The 18286-nt window shown below is 42.3% G+C and overlaps 1 protein-coding gene across 3 annotated transcripts in view; it reads left to right on the forward strand.

The window, feature by feature from the left end:
- Positions 1-18286, forward strand: part of CYP39A1 (cytochrome P450 family 39 subfamily A member 1) — an 89674-nt gene that overhangs the window by 27359 nt on the left and 44029 nt on the right. For all 3 annotated transcript variants that reach the window (XM_079780983.1, XM_079780981.1, XM_079780982.1), the window contains exon 7: positions 689-779. In XM_079780983.1, the coding sequence (XP_079637109.1) occupies positions 689-779 (91 nt within the window). The remainder of the gene's footprint in view (positions 1-688; positions 780-18286) is intronic.

Consider the following 18286-nt stretch of genomic DNA (forward strand, 5'->3'; position numbering starts at 1 on the left):
TCTAAATATTCACTCTCGCCCTAGCCAGTGTGAGCAGTGGTTAGAGTGTTGGCACTTGCACTGAAGGGTCTCAGGTTCGATTCCCAGTCAAGGGTACGTACCTGTTGCAGGCTCGATCCCTGGCCCTGGTTGTGGTGTGTTCAGGAGGCAACCAATCCATGTGTCTCTCACATCATGATTCTCTCTCTTTCTCTCGCTCTCTCCCTCCTCACCTTTCCTCTCTTCCACTCTCCCTAAAAAAAAATAAAATAAATAAAATAAATGAAAAAACCATCCTAGAAAGAGGATTAACAAAACAAACAAGCAAAACAAAAAATATTCACTGTATGCCTATATAATTTATATTGTATATTTGTAAAAGAAATCCCACTTTTCACATTTTTTGTGTGCAGATTAATCTATATAAACAACATAGTGAAACTAGTGAGAATAAAATTATAAATTGGACCTCTTAGAGAGAAATACTGTCTCTTTTGTTCATAAAACTTAGTTGTTTCAAAGATGCTCTTTACTAACATGCTTTTAAGTTTAATTTAAACAATCTCCTTGCTTCTTTTATTTATTTATTTATTATTTTTTTTAATCTTTATTATTGAAAGTATTACATACGTTTGAGCCTAATACTAAGTCTGCATTTGTTTACTTTCAAAGAAGGTTGTAATTTTTGATATATGTTTTTCTTTTTAAGATTGCGTTTTGGACACTTGGATTTATCCTCTCTCAACCCAGTATTCACAAGGCCATTATGGAAGGCATATCATCTGTGTTTGGCGCCGCAGGTACTAAAACTGAATTAAATTACATAAGTGAAGAGACATCAAATAATGTGTGCTCATTACACATCACGAGCAAAGTCAACTGCCCGTAATTTCATAGAAATTCCATCTAGTCCAAAACTGAACATAATTTATGTGTTTTAGGACTTACATGGATCAGGTAAAATCCTAGAATTTAATTACTATCAAGGATTTTAGAGGTCAGCTTGCCTAACTCCCTTATTTTCCAAATGATGACTTAAATGCTAGGGAGATGGTGATTTGCCCAACTTCCCTATGTAAACTTAAATATATGATGTGCAGGGCTTTTTCTTCTGGTCTTTGGCCCCTTACTTCAATTGAGCTGCAAGTCCATAGTTTTGGAATTCAGGATTTTCCTTGTTTCATAAAAGTAATATGATGCATAGTGCATATATTACATAACAGTACTAATGGGGTAGGGAAATCAGATAACATTCTACCACTAAAGGAATTCATTTAAAAGTTACAGTTGTTAGAGATTTCAGGGTTAAAACCAGAGAGAGGTATTGCTCCCTTTCTTTTTTGGTTCAGACTCCATTCTTTTCTTGTCATTTGTTTTAAAAAGCAGAAATAATCTGCAACAGAGAGGGCTAAGCTACTTGTTTATTCAGTATAATTTAACTTGTTTTGGAGTAGATTTAAAAAAAAACTTAGTATGTCAAATTATGTATTCTAATATGAAAAGAGTAACAAATGATTTGGTTTGGGGGAAGAAAACAATATAATAGTAGGACAAAAAGGATCATGACAATTAACACTTATCCTTCTCCCCTTCATGATTGCTAAAAGTGTTTTATTTGGAATTTTTAATTTAATTTTGACTACTTCTTGCTGAGTTTAACCAAAAAGCAAATTGGCCTGACCAATGTGAGTATCTGAGCCCTACAGTTCTGAGCCTTGAGTGTGAATCAGCAGGTGCTGGATCTCATCTTAGAAATGGTGAGCATTACACTCACAGAGGACCAACAGTGCTCACAAGGTAGATTTGGAGATACTGTGGAAAATTGAAGAGAAGGCTGCCTTTATGGAGCTTTCATCTACAAAGCTAATGGAAATGTATGTGCATGCCTGTGTGTCTACAGACGATAAGAGGGAATGTGTCCTTGATTGTCACAAATTCTCCGGTACCATTTCCTCACTAGAGCTTTGTCCTGATTTAGGACTTTCCAAATTCTTGGTCTTTAGGAAATAAAAAGGTACAGATGGGAATGGTGGGAATAATGTGGGAAACCTATCTGACCCCAAGCCACAACAATTAAATATTACATTAATCTAAATGTCTACAATGCTTGAAGCTTGAATTATTGAACACAGTGCTAATGGAGAAAGAGAAATCTTTTTCTCTTCTCCATGTTCTGTTTATTTTTAGAACCTATTGTTTTCCTTTGACAGAAAATTGCTCCTTCAAATGTAGTACCAGCTATACTTATGTCAATGCTTCCAGTTTATGAGACTATTGTAGAATTGAAAACAATTTATAAAAAAATATATCCATCATTTCTTGCCATGCCTCTGTATTTCAGATCAATGCATGCATAAGCCGTAGTAGTAGCTCAGGAATTTAGATGTTGTAAGAGGAGACTACAGGTCTTTGATGGTTGCTATCAAGGAAGATATCCGTGTACCCGTACAAAGGATACTGTCAAAGAAAGAACTTTAGAGTGCATGGAACAAGGATCTGACTCAGTATGGCAGTTTTCCCATTTGTATGCTCTTTTCTACCACAAGATCACTGTTTCCTTCTTGGAGATGTCCTCAGTGAATTTCCAATTCTGCATCTCTCTGGCCTCAAAACTCAGCCCTAGAGCCCATCACAGATACTTTTCCTAACTTTCTTATAAAACAAGTTTAAGGGTAAAGGCTACCACTGTTTAATACTTGGTCTTTTGTGTCTGGCTTCTTTCACTTAACATAATGTTTTATATTGTTACTAGAAGCCCGGTGCACGAAATTCGTGCACGGAGGGGGGTTGTCCCTCAGCTCAGCCTGTACCCTTTCCAATCTGGGATCCCTCTCACAATCCAGGACTGCTGGCTCCCAACTGCTTGCCTTCCTGCCTTCCTGATTGCCTCTAACCACTTCTGCCTGCCAGCCTGATCACCCCCTAATCACTCCGCTGCCAGCCTGGTTGATGCTTAACTGCTCCCCTGCCAGCCTGTTTGCCCCCAACTTCCCTCCTCTGCCGGCCTGGTCACCCCTAACTGCCCTCTCCTGCAGGGTTGATCACCTCCAACTGCCCTCCCTTGCAAGCCTGGTCCCTGTCAACTGCCCTCCCTTGCAGGCCTGGTCCCTCTCAACTGCCCTCCCTTGCAGGCCCGGTGCCTCCCAACTGCCCTCTCCATCTTGTAGTTGCCATCTTGTGTCCACATGGGGGCAGGATCTTTGACCACATGGGGGCAAACATATTGTGTTTTGGAGTGATGGTCAATCTGCATATTACTCTTTTATTAGATAGGATAGAGGCCTGGTGCACGGGTGGGGGCCAGCTGGTTTGCCCTGAAGGGTGTCCCGGATCAGGTGGGGGTTCCCTTGGGTGTGGGGCAGCCTGAGCGAGGAGCCTGTGGTGGTTTGCAGGCCAGCCATGCCCCCTGGCAAACCAAGTGGAGGCCCTGGTATCTGGAATTTATTTTCCTTCTACAATTGAAACTTTGTAGCCTGGAGCAGAGCCAAGCCTGCTGCTCCCTCCGCGGCCGGCAGCCATTTTTGTTGCAGTTAATTCACTTTCTATAATTGAAACTTTGTAGCCTTAAGCGGAGACCTGGGCCCGGCCAGGGTGTGCGGAAAGCTTTGCTTCCCCTGTTGCCACCGGCAACCCTGGCCTGCTCTCTCAAGCTCCGTTCTGCCGCCATTTCTGTTTGAATTTGTTTACCTTCTATAATTGAAACTTTGTAGCTTGAGTGGAGGCTTAGGCCTGCAACGGCTCATGGAAAGCTTGGCTTGCTCTGTTACCTGGGAAACCTTGCTCTCTGTGGCTGTAGCCATCTTGGTTGGGTTAATTTGCATACTTGCTCTGATTGGCTGGTGGGCGTGGCTTGTGGGTGTGTTGATGGTACGGTCAATTTGCATATTACCTTTTTATTAGGTAGGATGTTTTACTTTAATTGATTTTCAGGTGTTGAACCACCTTGTATTGCTGGGATAAATCCTACTTAATCACAGTGTATAATCCATATAAGACATATAATTTTCATATATCGCTGGATTTGGTTTGTTAGTATTCTGTTGAGGAATTTTACATTAACATTAATAAGGGATATTAGTCTATAGTTTTCTTGCAATGTTTTGGGGTGGTTTTAATAGAATACTTCTAGCTTTATAGAACATCTTCAGAAATGTTCCCTATTCTATTTTATTTATTTATTTATCTTTTGGTAGAATTTTTAAAGGATTGATGTTAATTCTTCATAAACCATATGGTAGAATTCACCAGTGAAGTAAACTAGTCCAGGGATTTTCTTTGTGAGAGGGTTTTAAAAAAATTAGATATCTCCACTTATAAGCATATTCACATTATCCATTTCTTATTGAGTTTAGTTTTGTAACTTTTTAGGAATTTGCCCATTTAATCTACATTTTTAACTTGTTGGCATACAATTATTCATAGTATTCCCCATAATCCTTTTTCTTTCTGTTAGGTCACTAGGAAAACATCTCTCCTTTTCATTTTGGTAATGTGTTCTTTTTCTTTTTTTCTCCCTCCCCATTGGTCAATGTAGCTAAAGAGTTGCCAGTATTGTTTACAAAGAACTAACTTTTGGTTTTGTCTATTTTGTTTGATTTTATTTTTTCTTTTGATATTCTAGTTTATACTTCATTTATTTCTATTCTAATCTTTATTATTTATAATTTCTATCTCTTTATTGATATTCTCTACTTAGTTCTTTGACTTTATTTTTTCAGTTCTTTGGATATATTTAAAACATCTAAAGTCTTTTTTAGTAAGCCCAATGTATGACTTTCTTCAGGGATAGTTTATATTAATTGCTTTTTTTTCTGTGTATGGTCAGTATTTTTTTTTTCATGTCTTATTTCATATTTCCTTTTGCATGTCTTATAATTTTTTGCTGAAAACTGGATATTTTTAATAACATAATGTGGCAACTCTGGAAATCAGATTCTCTTCTCAGGTTTATTGTTATTGCTGCTTATTGTTGTTTGTTTAGTGACTTAGTTTGTATTCCTTATCATGTGTGGCACTTATGTCTCTGCTTTGTTAGCTTAGTGGTCAACCGATACTTGGCAGAGTATTTTTACCCTAGGAACCAACAAGTCTCCCATTCTTTGCCAAGGGACTCTGTGTGCATGTTGAGGCCTACTTCAACACATGGCCAGGCAATTGACAATTCTGCCTTAGCTTTTACTTCCTGCTTGCACAGAACCTCAAAGTCAGCCCTTGTTGAAACATTGGGACTTTTCAGGGCTTTTCAGAGCACGAGTAAAGCCCTGGGCATTTGTTCAGTCCTACACTAGTTCATGGCCTTTAGTATTTCCAGGAATGTACTGGAACTCTTCAAAGCCCATAGGACATCTCATTTCCTAGCTTTTTATTTGAATATTTTGGGTTTACTTGTTGTTTGTCCCAACCGTTATCTATTGCTTTAGGTAACTGCCAAGTTAAACAACTATCTTTAAAAGTTTTCAGCCAACATCCCAAGTCAGGACAGATCAAGACAGTCTTGCAAGTGGGATTTTCCCAGGGACTGCCACACAGGTCACGTAATGATAATTTTCTAGGAACGGAGCTTCTGAGTAGTTCCAATCCTATTCTCCCTTCTCTGGTGGCTTCAGGGAAACTGATTGCAATATGAATGCAAATATTGATATTCAAGGATACTGGGGAGCTTGAGAGAGGGGGATGACAATAGGGCAAGCTAAAATGTCATTAAGCTTGCTGTTTTTACCAAGATTCAGCCAGTTTGCTTGGATTTGCACTCCCTGAATTGCTGTAAGCCCGTGGTTAATTTTCAGAGTTCTGAAAAAGTGATCCTGACCATTTTTACCATATTTCTCATTGGTTCTAAAGAGGGAGTTTTCGAAGTCCTTTTTTAGCTGACATAACCCTGAACCATACATTTTAAGATTTCTTTTAGGAAACCTTCCAGATGGATTAAGCCTTCACTCATCCCTTCATTGACTTGGCACTGTGAGAAATGCCAGGGCTGCGAAGGGGAATGAGGTGTGGTGCAAGGTGCTCTCTCAAGGAAGCTCATGAATTGCTTTTCTGTCATGTGAAAACAGGTTGGGGAGTATCTAGCAGATGTTAGCAGAGAAAAAGGAATATTTCTATTGTTTCTTTGGAGATGTGTACCTGCTGGTGAATTCTGTAGGTTTTCTGTGCCTGGAACCTTTCCCTTGTTCTTGCTCATCATTCAGCTTGAATGTCATTTCCTCAGACAGGACTTGTAGACTTACCCTATCTAAAGACATGTTCCCTAGCTCTGCCCCAGTGCTTCTCTGGCTCATCTTGCTCCTTATTTCCTTCATACGCATGATTATTTATTTATTGTATTTATTTATTTATCCTCCACCGCCTTCACCAGAACATAATCTCTCCAACAACAGCAACAATGTCTGTTGTGCTCTCTATAGTATCTCTAACTGCCTAGAACCAAAAAATCACTTAACAAATATTTTCTGAATGAATTTAATGAACAAATATAAGGATGAGTGTCTTGGTCTAGCCTTCATTTGCAGCTCTGTCTCCTATCCCATTAAACAGTTCAGAGGCCCTAACCGGTTTGGCTCAGTGGACAGAGCCTTGGCCTGCGGACTGAAGGGTCCCAGGTTCAATTCCAGTCAAGGGCATGTACCTTGGTTGCGGGCACATCCCCAGTAGGGAGTGTGCAGGAGGCAGCTGATCGATGTTTCTCATCGATGTTTCTAACTCTCTATCCCTCTCTCTTCCTCTCTGTAAAAAATCAATAAAATATATTTTAAAAATTGTTTAAAAAAAACAGTTCAGAGGACATGAGTGTTTTATGTAAAGAAGTTTTTGACAAATTTCTGCACTGAATTTTTGAGTTAGCAGAACCCTAGTCTTAGCCAATATCTAATCAGTAATATGGGACGTTGACTAGTTTCAAACCCAAGAATCCATATGAGTGGTAATGAATACTAGCATTTCTCAGAGTTTTGAATTCTGTAAAGCATTTTCTTGCCTAACATTTTTATTTTATCCTTTGATCGTCAGTGTAACCTACATTATCATGTCATGGAGAAGCTGATAAAGAATATTTTACTTTGATACAGAGTTTTGGGGTATAATTCCTGGAAATTAGTCATTTAGTTTTAACTTTGAATTTATAAATTACAACATATTATTTCAATAGCTTGTCATAACCTCAGAAACACAGTGTAAGAACTGAGATCAGATTTCCTGGGTTTAAACCCAGCCTTATTTAAGTTACCAAATTTTTGAAACCTGTTTTCTCTTTTGAATAATGGCAGAATAAGAATGCCCAACTCATGGAATTATTAGGAGACTATCTTACCTTATAATAGACAAATATGCAAATTGACCGCACCTTCGCCACGCCCACCAACCAAGCCACGCCCATCAACCACGCCCACCAGGAAACCGTTGCAGGGACATTGGGGTGTGGCAGCGCTTTCCCGGCCTTGGGCACCAGAGGGGAGCCTGCACCTATCGCAGGAAACCACTGGGGGTCGGCTCCTGCGATCAGTAGCAGGGACGCTGGGTGCGGTGAGCCCAAGGCCAGGAAAACCAGGGGATCGGCTCCTAGGATCCGTAGCAGGGACGCTGGGTGCGGCCTAGCCCAAGGCCGGGAAAGCCGCCCGAGGCTTTCCGGGCCTTGGGCACCAGCGGGGAGCCTGCACCGATCGTAGGAAACCACTGGGGGTCGGCTCCTGCTATCGGTAGCAGGGACGCTGGGTGCGGCGAGCCCAAGGCCAGGAAAGCCTGGGGCGGAGGCTTTCCCGGCCTTGGGCACCAGCGGGCAGCCTGCACGGATTGCAGGAAACCACTGGGGGTCGGCTCCTGCGATCTTTAGCACGGATGTTGGGTGCCGCGGAGCCCAAGGCCACCGCCCGGGGCCAAGCCCCCACCCTGAAAAAGGCAGAAGGCGGTGGCCACAGCCAAGGCCTGGGTCCCTGGTGCCGGCAGAAAACTGGTGCAGGCAGCCAGGTGAATGAAGGTCTATTGCACGAATCATCGTGCAAACGGGCTACTAGTCTATATGTATAAAACCCTAAAAGGCAAATAGACCGAACGGTGGAACAACCGAATAACGGGTCGCTATGACATGCGCTGACCATTGGGGGCGCGTGCGGAACATGGCGAGCGTCAGCAGCAGGCGGCAGAGTGTGGAACATGGTGGGCATCGGCTGTGGTGGGATGGTGGAGCAGGTGAGCAGGGGCACCAGACCAAGGTGGGGCGCTTGTCACTGTCATCAGGGTGAGCCTCTGGTAGTTACTGAAAATTCTTTGCTCCTGCATGCTGCGGTCCCACCAGGCACTGGCACCTGCTGCCAGCACCGACCCCGCTCACATCTGCTGCTGGCGCTGGAGCCATCGCTCACACCCACTGCTGGCGCCTGGTGCCAGCCCTGATCACTTGGCACCATCAGTGGGTGTGAGCGGTGGCTGCCGGCCCCGATCGCCTCTCAGGGCTTCTCCACCTCCCCCTGCTCCTGAGGGGTGATTGGGGCAGCAGCCACTGCTCACACCCCATGACAATGCTTGTCCCACTTGCACCCGCTGCTGATGCCAGCCCCAATTGCTCCACGCCATCAGCAGGTGCAAGTGGGGCCTGCACTGCCATCAGCACATGGGAGCGGCGGCGGTGGTGTGAGCAGGGATGCCGGCAGACAGGGGACTGGGGGCTGCAGCCGGAGGGGCCACGCTGGGGCATGGAGGATGGGCTGAGACCTGCCCCTGTACCCACCCCAGCCTCGCGGCCCACAGATCCTTTCAAGGTGCATGAATTCATGCATTGGGCCCCTAGTAGCAAATATAAAATACATGGCACAGTGCCTGTCTTATAAGTCCTAACTATAACCAAACTGATATAATTATATTAGTTGTATGGAATTTTGTAATCTTCCCATATCATGAAATTAGTAACTATCATGACTTCGAGTTTTCTTTTTTCAAATATTCATTGTTGTTTTTTGAAATAATAAAGTTTTCTCGAATGTTTATAGCAATAAGCAAATTACTTTCATATAAACTGATTATCTTGTAAAGGGGCTGAAGTGCAGCAAAAATACAGCATGAGACTACTTATATCTAATACTAGAGGCCCGATGCACAAAATGCGTGCACGGGGGGTTGGGCATGTCCCTCAGCCCAGCCTGCACCCTCTCCAATCTGGGACCCCTCCGGGATCGGGCCTAATGGGGCAGTTGGACATCCCTCTCACAATCCAGGATTGTTCGCTCCCAACCGCTCGCCTGCCTCTGCCTGATTGCTCCTAACTGCTTCTGCCTGCCAGCCTGATCACCCCCTAACCACTCCCCTGCCAGCCTGATCAACGCCTAACTGCTCCCCAGCTGGCCCGATTGCCCCTAACTGCCCTCCCCTGCCAGCCTGGTCCCCCTTAACTGCCCTCCCCTGCTGGCCTGTCACCCCTATCTGCCCTCCCCTGCAGGCCTGCCCCCCCACAACTGCCCTCTCCTGCAGGCCTGGTCCCCCACAACTGCCCTCCGCTGCAGGCCTGGTCTCCCCCAACAGCCCTCCCCTGCTGGCCTGGTCTCCCCCAACTGCCCTCCTCTGCCGGCCTGGTCACCCCTAACTGCCCTCCCTGCTGGCCTGATTGCCCACAACTGCCCTCCCCTGCAGGCCTGGTCCCCCCCAACTGCCCTCCCCTGCAGGCCTGGGTCTCTCCCAACTGTCCTCCACTGCAGGCCTGGTACCCCCCCCCCCCCCGCCAACTTCCCTCCACTGCAGGCCTGGTTCCCCCCCAATTGCCCTCTCCTGCAGGCTGCCCCCCCAGATGCCCTCCCCTGCAGGCCTGGGTGCCCCCCAACTGCCCTCCCTCTCTGGCCTGGTCTCCCCCAACTGCATTCCCCTGCTAGCCTGGTCACTCCTAACTGCCCTCCCCTGCAGACCATCTTGTGGTGTCCATCTTGTGTCCACATGGGGGCAGCCATCTTTGACCACATGGGGGTGGCCATCTTGTGTCTTGGAGTGACAGTCAATTTGCATTTTACTCTTTTATTAATTAGGATAATTAGGATTACCCTAGGGGGTAGAAATAACGGCAATGAGAATAGCTAATACTCACAGAGCACTTACTAAGTACTAAGCCCTCTTCTAAGTGCTTTTCTTACCTACTCAATCCTGGAATCATCCCTTCTAAGTGATATTATTTACTACCATTTTAAAAAAGAGGGAAATAAAGTACAAATTAGGTCATTTACTCAAGACCACACAGCTAGTAAATGATAGAACCATGATTTGAACCAAAGGTTGTCTGACTATAGAGATGATGATACAAATGAATAAATCTCCTTGCCAAATTTTACTCAGCATGTTTGAAGTAAGATGCTTAGATCCAATTTCCAGCTTAGTTCCATTTCAAATTGCTTTCTAAACTACAGCTCTAGTTATACACAGTGCATACTCAGAAAATATTCCTGGAGTAGTGTTCATGTGCCTGAGCCTGATTAATGGCCTTGGTGTCTAACCCACCGTTGGTGCAGAATCCCAGTCTAACTAAGGTAGGCAATTGCCTACTCTCTAAAGCATTCTTCATTTTCTTTCTGTTTTCTGTTACATTTATAACACTAAATGTGAGTTAATTTTGGAACTTTTATGAGACTTTGCATGTAAGTAAACTTATAGGTTAGAAAAAATATTTTCTAAAGTGTGTAACTCATTTTTGGTTTACAAATATTACCATGTCTAAACCAAACTGTTTTCCAAAACAATATGTTGTGACTGTCAGGACAATATAATTTACCCAAACAAAATAATAGCAAGCGTAATGAACATTATAAAAGAGGTCTGACTGATGGTTTATGTGTAGAATCATCTTTACTTATTGTACACCCATGACTTCTTCTGGGCAAGGCCACCTAGACGTGTGGATCCCAACCCTTCCAATGACCTCTGACACTGTGTTCCATTCATCATCATTCCCTTGGTATGTCCAACCTCTCCTCCTCCGCTGGTTCTTTCCCCTTCATCTGTCAGATCTTAGTGCTTAGCAACATCTCTCAGAATAAAAACAAAAGAAGGCGTTTGTCATCTCCACAGTCTCTCTGCCATCCTTTTCCTTTTTTATTTCACCCCAGCCACATTCACTCATTCTTCCAACAAATGTTTATTGTTCCTCTATTATTTGTCAGGGACAGTTTCAGGAGTTTGGTATATACAAAAAGGCCAAAGATTACTTCACTTTTGGTGCTCACATTCTGGTAGGGGAGACAGACAATTAATGATAAGCATGATGCATAAGTAAACTCCAAAAATATGAAATGATTATGTAAAAAAGGAAAACCGAGTAAGGTAGGGAGGGTCAAGAGTGCCAGGAGTGGGGCAGGTGGTAGCATTAAATAGTCATATCAGGCCTGATTGGCAGGGATTTCAAGATGATTAGGATTTAGACAGCAGATTTCTGGAGGAAGAGCTGGTTAGGGTGTTGTAGGCAGGTGTGCCCTCACTGTGTTCTCACAGAATTCTCTGAGGTCATTACTATCAGTGGCACTTTTGTGGCATTGTATCCAGAAAAGAATGTGAGCCTATTTCTAAATAACCTGATTTAACATATTTAGAGAGACTACACCAAGAGGAGAAAATATCTTGGCTTTTAGCCCCACTGAAATTCACCTCTTCTCCTTTTGACAAGCATATGCCACACTGTCCTTCCTACTTTCCATCACTGCGAGAACTGGCTGGTTCGTGGCTTTCAGACTTCCATTTGACCCATTTACATGTTTCAGATTAAAGAGTCCACTGCACATTGATCAATCACAGCAGAAAATCTGGGTAGATGCTTCTTCTCTTGCTCACCTATCCTCTCTGACCTCCACTGGCGTCAAGCCCCTCCCCCTCTTGTGGCTCCATTCACTTTCCCAATAGCTGGACTTTGTCACTTCTGTTTCTCCGCATTGTTCACTCTGGTTATTCTTTCTGTAATTTCTATGCGAGGCTTAAAGAGGCAGCAGCAGAACCTTATTATAGCTGATTTAGCTAAAAACCCAATGTATTAAATGCTCGTTAGGTAGTTCACAGACTTCAGGAGGGCTGGGCAACCTGGCATGGAAGGTGTATGGCCTGAAATAATGCCCTAAGTCAGGCTGCAGACAGGGTGTGGCAAGCACAACACTGCCACCAAAGCCAAGCCCATGTGGCCATTGGCAATGTATGCTGAATGACATTGGGGCCCCAGAAACTTCCTCCTGCAAAGGCTACCAGGGAACATTTTCTCAGCCTCCATTTCTTTACATCACTAAGTCTTGGTTCAAAGTCTGGGTTGGTAGACTGATTACCAAAGTCTTATTTTCATGGCAATGTCTTAGCTTCAAGGGAGGCAAGATAGCAAAAATCTGGCATTTTTCTGCTCTGTGATGGTAGACAAATGTCTGTTGAAATACAGGGTTCAGATACTGTACAACCAAAACTGACGAATATCAAGGTGCGTATATAACATAATATATATTTTTATATATATGTGAGTATAAAAAGTACGCATATTTATTATGTTAATATATAAATAAATTAGTATACATGTAAATACATTTTATAAATATAACTGTGTGCCTTTATATCTATACTAGAGGCCCAGTGCACAAAATTCATGCATGCGTAGGGTCCCTAGGCCTGGCCAGCAATCAGGGCTGATCAGGTTCCCCGCCTCCCCACCTCCTCCTTCCCTTGCTCCCTCAGCACCACCCCACCACCGCTGCGGGTCACCCGCCATCTTCCGCGCCGCCCACTAGTGGTCAGCACACTCATAGCGAGCAAACGAACACCAGAGGGGAAACTTTGCATATTAGTTTTTATATATATACTAGAGGCCTGATGCATGAAGATCTGTGCAAGAATGGGCCTTCCTTCCCCTGGCTGCTGGCACCACCTTCACTCCGGCTGGAACTGCCTTTTCGCTCTGGCCCAAAGCCACCTTTCCACCTTCTCACGCTGCCCAGAGGCCCGGAGTGGTTGGGGCAGTGCGGAACACCTGCATTGTCACCATGGTGATGACACAAGCATCCCACCCCACCCCCGGCCACTCAGCGCCTGCATATGCAGATTAACCTGCCGTCTTTGTTGGGTTAATTTGCATACTCCTGATTGGTTAGTGGGTGTCGCAAAAGTACAGTCAATTTGCATCTTACTCTTTTATTAGTGTAGATAGATGTCTGTGTGAGTATACACATACATTCCTTCTTTATTTCCCGGTGAGGTGACCCCTTGCTAATAAATTCCATGAAAGCAGACTAAATATAGTTAAATCACCTCACTCTTCTCATGAAACTTCATGTTAGTGCAGTATGAACCAAAACACCTGTGTGTTCTGTCCAAAGACAAATGTTCATCTTCTTTATCCTGTTTATTTAAAAATCCGCTCACTGATAGTTCAACCAAACTTTGTTTTGTATGTCTCGGTAAAGAAAGAGAATTTTTTCCCTAAATCTCCTCCTCTTCATATAGGGTTTTATCTATTCTCAATATAGTTAACATTGCTATATCCACAAAGCTGAAGAAGGAAATTAAGTTATTCATATTTTTATTTTAACATTAAGCTATATATTATGACATTCAATTTTATTTATTTAAGTAAGTGTTAGTTTAAGTAGCATTCCAGTCATCTACCATTATGTTTTACTCTTCTTTTTATTTGAGTTAAAATACAGGCATATATATTTAGATGATTTTTGCATTTTTAGCCTTATTGTACTTTGCTTTTTCAAGATAACTACTAAAGGATTACTAGCTCATAAAAGATTTATCAATACAACATAAATAGTCATATTTATGGGCAGCTGACCTAGCGTACTCCCAGGCATTAATATTTGAGTCCTGTTTAGATAGTGTTTTAAAGCAACATTCTTTTCTAATTGAGGGCTCTCACCATATCTGGCCACCAGCAGAGGGTCATTCTATCTTAAAAACAAATAGAAATGCACTTGAATAGTTTAACCATTTGCATTTAGCTCAGTCCATCTCTTTTTAATGTGTGGTAGCATATACAGTGCACTTTTTTTTGCCACTCAGTTTTATTGTGCCTGTATTTAAGGAAAAGTTTACTCCATTTTTTTCTGTTAATTTATAATGAATCAGGTTAGATAATAGAAATGCATCTGCATAGGATTGACTCATATCTTACAGACATGATTTGTGCGTAAGAGTCAGAAATGTGATTCATGAGTTTCAGTCTGACTCTTACGCACAAATCATGTCTGTAAGATATATGACTGTAAGATATATGACTTTTGATAAAAGAGAAAGTTTACTCAGAACCAACCAATAATGTTTTTGGATACCCCTGTGCTCTGATTTAGCGACAATCCGACTGGGGACATACCAGCACTGGCAAGTGGCCAGGTGCCATTATGTGGTGACATTGACTCAGAGGGCTCTGCTCACCATACATTAGTGAGAAAAGATTCTGTCTCTGCTCACGATTATAAACAAGCATAAAAACCAGCAGAGTGATAAACGAAGCTCAGATCCTATGCTGAGGTTTTAGGGAAATTCCATGTTGTTTGCATTATTTTAAATAGTTCATTGTTTTTACTTCATCGCATTTAAACATTTGTACTTATTCTTGAAACTTTATCTGTAGTTATATCTTACCCATATTATAACTTGTATGCATCTTATATTTACTTGGATGTGTCCTAGTACCATATTGCCAGCCAATAACAACATTCTTGGAGGCCCCTATGATCGTCTAACAAAGACCCGAGTTCCTCCAGCTAACTGAGGAAGCTCACCCTCATTTCTCCTCTGCAGCTTGCCAGGGCTCAGTCTTGGAGCTCCTCTCAACCTACTTCTCTCATTCATCAACCTTGAAGGACATAGGTAGATTACCTAAGATGTTGACATTTTGGAATGACTCGTTACTTTCCGATCCCCTAACCCAGCTGCAGAAACCAGGGTGAAACCAGCATGGATGGTATCTGGCCCACCAGAGATTTCCCAGCGGCTGCATTTCCTCCACGGCTTCCTGCCTCCACCTGAAGGGCGTCTTGTGATACTATAGCTCACTCTCTCCTTTTTTATTGCATAGCTTCAGCAGGTGGGGAGAGATACCTCTGGTGACTGTAGATTATTTGATATCCCTCTTCAAACGTACCAACCTGGAGAAGGTCCTACTCTGGCACTTCCTGTTTTATTAAAGCTTCCTATGTTTATCCTGTACATTTTTCATTTAGACACAGTTCTTTTCAGAGTGTTCTGTTGGAGAATTATTCAGGCATTTGGATAGTCTTTTTTCCTCTTTAGAAAAGACTGAGGTAAAGGTCTTTAAGTTGGATCAACATCTCTCCAGAGAACACAATCCAAATTTAGAATTATCGTGCAGTTTATAAGGGTATTTCTAGATCAAAATTTATTTTATGTCTTATTATCTACCCATTGTCATCTTATTTGGTCAGTATCTCACTCTTTTATTTATTAGATATTGGACTATGTTCTTAAAAGTGTTATGATATAAAGCAGGGTAAATTTTACATTCCCATAATAGGGAAACTGATCACCTGTTTTTAATATATGAGATTAGTATTTCTTAAAATAACAGGATTCCCCCACCCCCCAGAAGGGAATCTGACATGGTTGACTTGGTATAGTAGCATTAAACTTTTCTTGAAATGATAGAATAAAATTTGGTATATTTTTTAAGTGCATGCATGGATGGGAAAGGGTTGGGGAGGGTCAGTCTGTCGATTCCTAACTCCTTCCCCTCCTCCCCTTGAGGGACAGATAAAACAGTGGTGTTGGACAGGTACCATACGCTGCAAGTGGAGATAAAAGAGTGTTCATGGTGCCTGAACAAGGAAAAATGTTCCCACACAAGGGGGTGAGTCCTGCCCAGGCTGTGTGGGCTCTACATCGCTTGGGAAGGAGTGTCCCAGGCTCAAGGGCCATTCTAATGTGACTGAGTTGGGTTGAAAGACTGCACATGATGGTCTTTCCCAACAGTAGGAATATGTGTTTTTGATGATAAAATTTTATGCTAAATCCTTCAGGCCCCAAAAAGCCATATCCACCCTGGACAAGTCAGAAGAACCAGAGTTGAAAGCTCAAAAACGACTGAGGTAGCTGGCAGAAGCGTGTGGTTAGAGGGAAGAATTGAAGGAGACGTGGACTTTCCAGGCGTGGACTTTCCATTTTGTGACCCCTAATGCCTCACCCATATTCAGAGTCCACAGTCAGTCTCCAGGCTTACTCTTTGTTTTCCCCACACTTTATCCACCACAAGTATCTTAAGCTGCTTTTTAAACCTTCCTTCTCATTTATATCTGTCCTTTCTACTCATGTAACTGGTATTTCTCTTGCATAAAGGAATTGGGTTGGTGTACAACCTATATGGAGGAATTCTAACATTTTATAAAATCATATGTTTTAATTAAACAACCTAAATTAAGAAAAAAGCCTACCAATTTAAATGCCAAACCTTTTAAAATTAATACACATTTAATTAATTATAATGAGAATTCCAGTGTTTTTTGGGCAAAATTAACTGAGCAACTTAAATATTACTTGAAGAGTAAGTGTGATTAGATATCAGAATTATTATAATATGAACTAGTAAGGCCAGACCTGCCCTGCCAGGTATTAACACTGATGATAATGCTGCTATTAAAAAAAGAGGACACAACTGTTAACAGGAAAACCAGTGGATCAGCACAACCCTTATTCATTTGCCATTTGCCAGCAGAAAGCAAACTCAGTCTTTTCTTTCAAAGCTAAAAATAATTAAAGGAGAAAAGTAATGTTTACACTCTGTTTAACATTCTTGAGGGAAAATTTTCTAAACTATCAACAATTGCAGTAAATTTATATTTTAAAAAACATGCGGTCATTGGGGAGACTCAATAAAGAATTCATAGGGAACTGTGGTGAACGAGAAAGCATTGAACGTCGTAGGCTGTCACACACATCCCAATCGTTCATCTACTCTCATCTTCTCTCTCTTGAATTTGCTATCAATTTAACTTAATATCTTTCTCACAGAATTTGGTCTCAGAACCTTTACAATAATGCACATACATAATAATGTACATGCACAATAATGAAATTAATCTTTTGTAAACAAAAAAACAACCCCAGAGTATATATTTTTCTCTATGAAAGAAGTATTTGGAAGCTAACACAGAATACTGTTTTTTAACGTGATGTTTTTGAAGGGTTTCAGCACTGTAAGCTTACTGTTTGCTTGGTAAGGTAGTGCAAGCCATGTGTTTCCGAGAAGGGTGGACGTAGCTTATCTTTTGCATTCGTGTTCTCACCTCTGGAGCTTGCCTGACTGGACCTCTTTCTCTCAGCCCTTTCTTCACATTCCAGAGGTTTCTGTGAGATATCTGAATGAGGCAGCAGGACCTAGCTAACCTCCAGGGATCTGTTCTGCTCTATTCTTTAATTAATTCATTACCTTTTTCATCTCTCTCTCTCCTCCCTCCCTCTTGTGTGTGTGTGTGTGTGTGTGTGTGTGTGTGTGTGTGTGTGTGTGTGTGTGTTAAAAAATTACATATGCTCTCTACTTTAGGTACCCAATAAACCCCCATTCTATGTCTTCAGATGCCATAAATCCAGAGTTGCACTGTACTATGTGCAGAAGGATCAGAATCAGATCCGGACCTCTGCAAGAGAGAGGAGGAAAAAGGCAGGGTGGCAGGGAGAAGGGAGGAGGAGGAGGAGGAGGAGGACTGGAGATTGGAGGGCCTTCTTTCGTGGTAGGCTGCATTTTTAAAAGCTCAACTCTCCTATGCAAGTGAAGCCCTGTTCTGTTCCTCAGGCCTCACTGCCCAGTGGTCTCTCTGTCACTCCCTCCTTAAAACCAAAACAGCATCTCCCTTTTTATTTGATGGCTTATCAGTTTATTATTCCCTTAATTCTTAGGGATGGGAAACATGGCTCAGCTCAACAAGTTGAAAACAAATTTCTAAACAAGTACATTTTTTAAATTGTATTTTTCAGTTACAGTTTACATTCAGCATCCTATTTCTACTACTCTTTGTTTCTCAATTCTGGTCTCTCCCTGTCCTAGTTTCGGGAGTACAGCATAGTGGTTAGATAGTTATATACTTTACAACATGGTCCCCCCCCCCTTTATTTCCAGTATCCACCTGGCATCATCCATATTATTACAATACTATTGACTGTACTCCCAATGCTGTACTTTATATCCCCATGACTGTTTTGTAAACTACCAAGTTGTACCTCTTACTCCCTTCACCTTTTTCATCCATCCTCCCTCCCCACTCCTCTCTGGTAACCATCAGTCTGCTCTTTAAAAAGCCTCTCCCTTTCTTGCCCTAGCAGGTTTGGCTCAGTGGATAGTGTCCCAGGTTCGATTCTT

Source organism: Cnephaeus nilssonii (assembly GCF_951640355.1).
Source record: "Cnephaeus nilssonii genome assembly, chromosome: 9".
NCBI lineage: Eukaryota > Metazoa > Chordata > Mammalia > Chiroptera > Vespertilionidae > Cnephaeus > Cnephaeus nilssonii.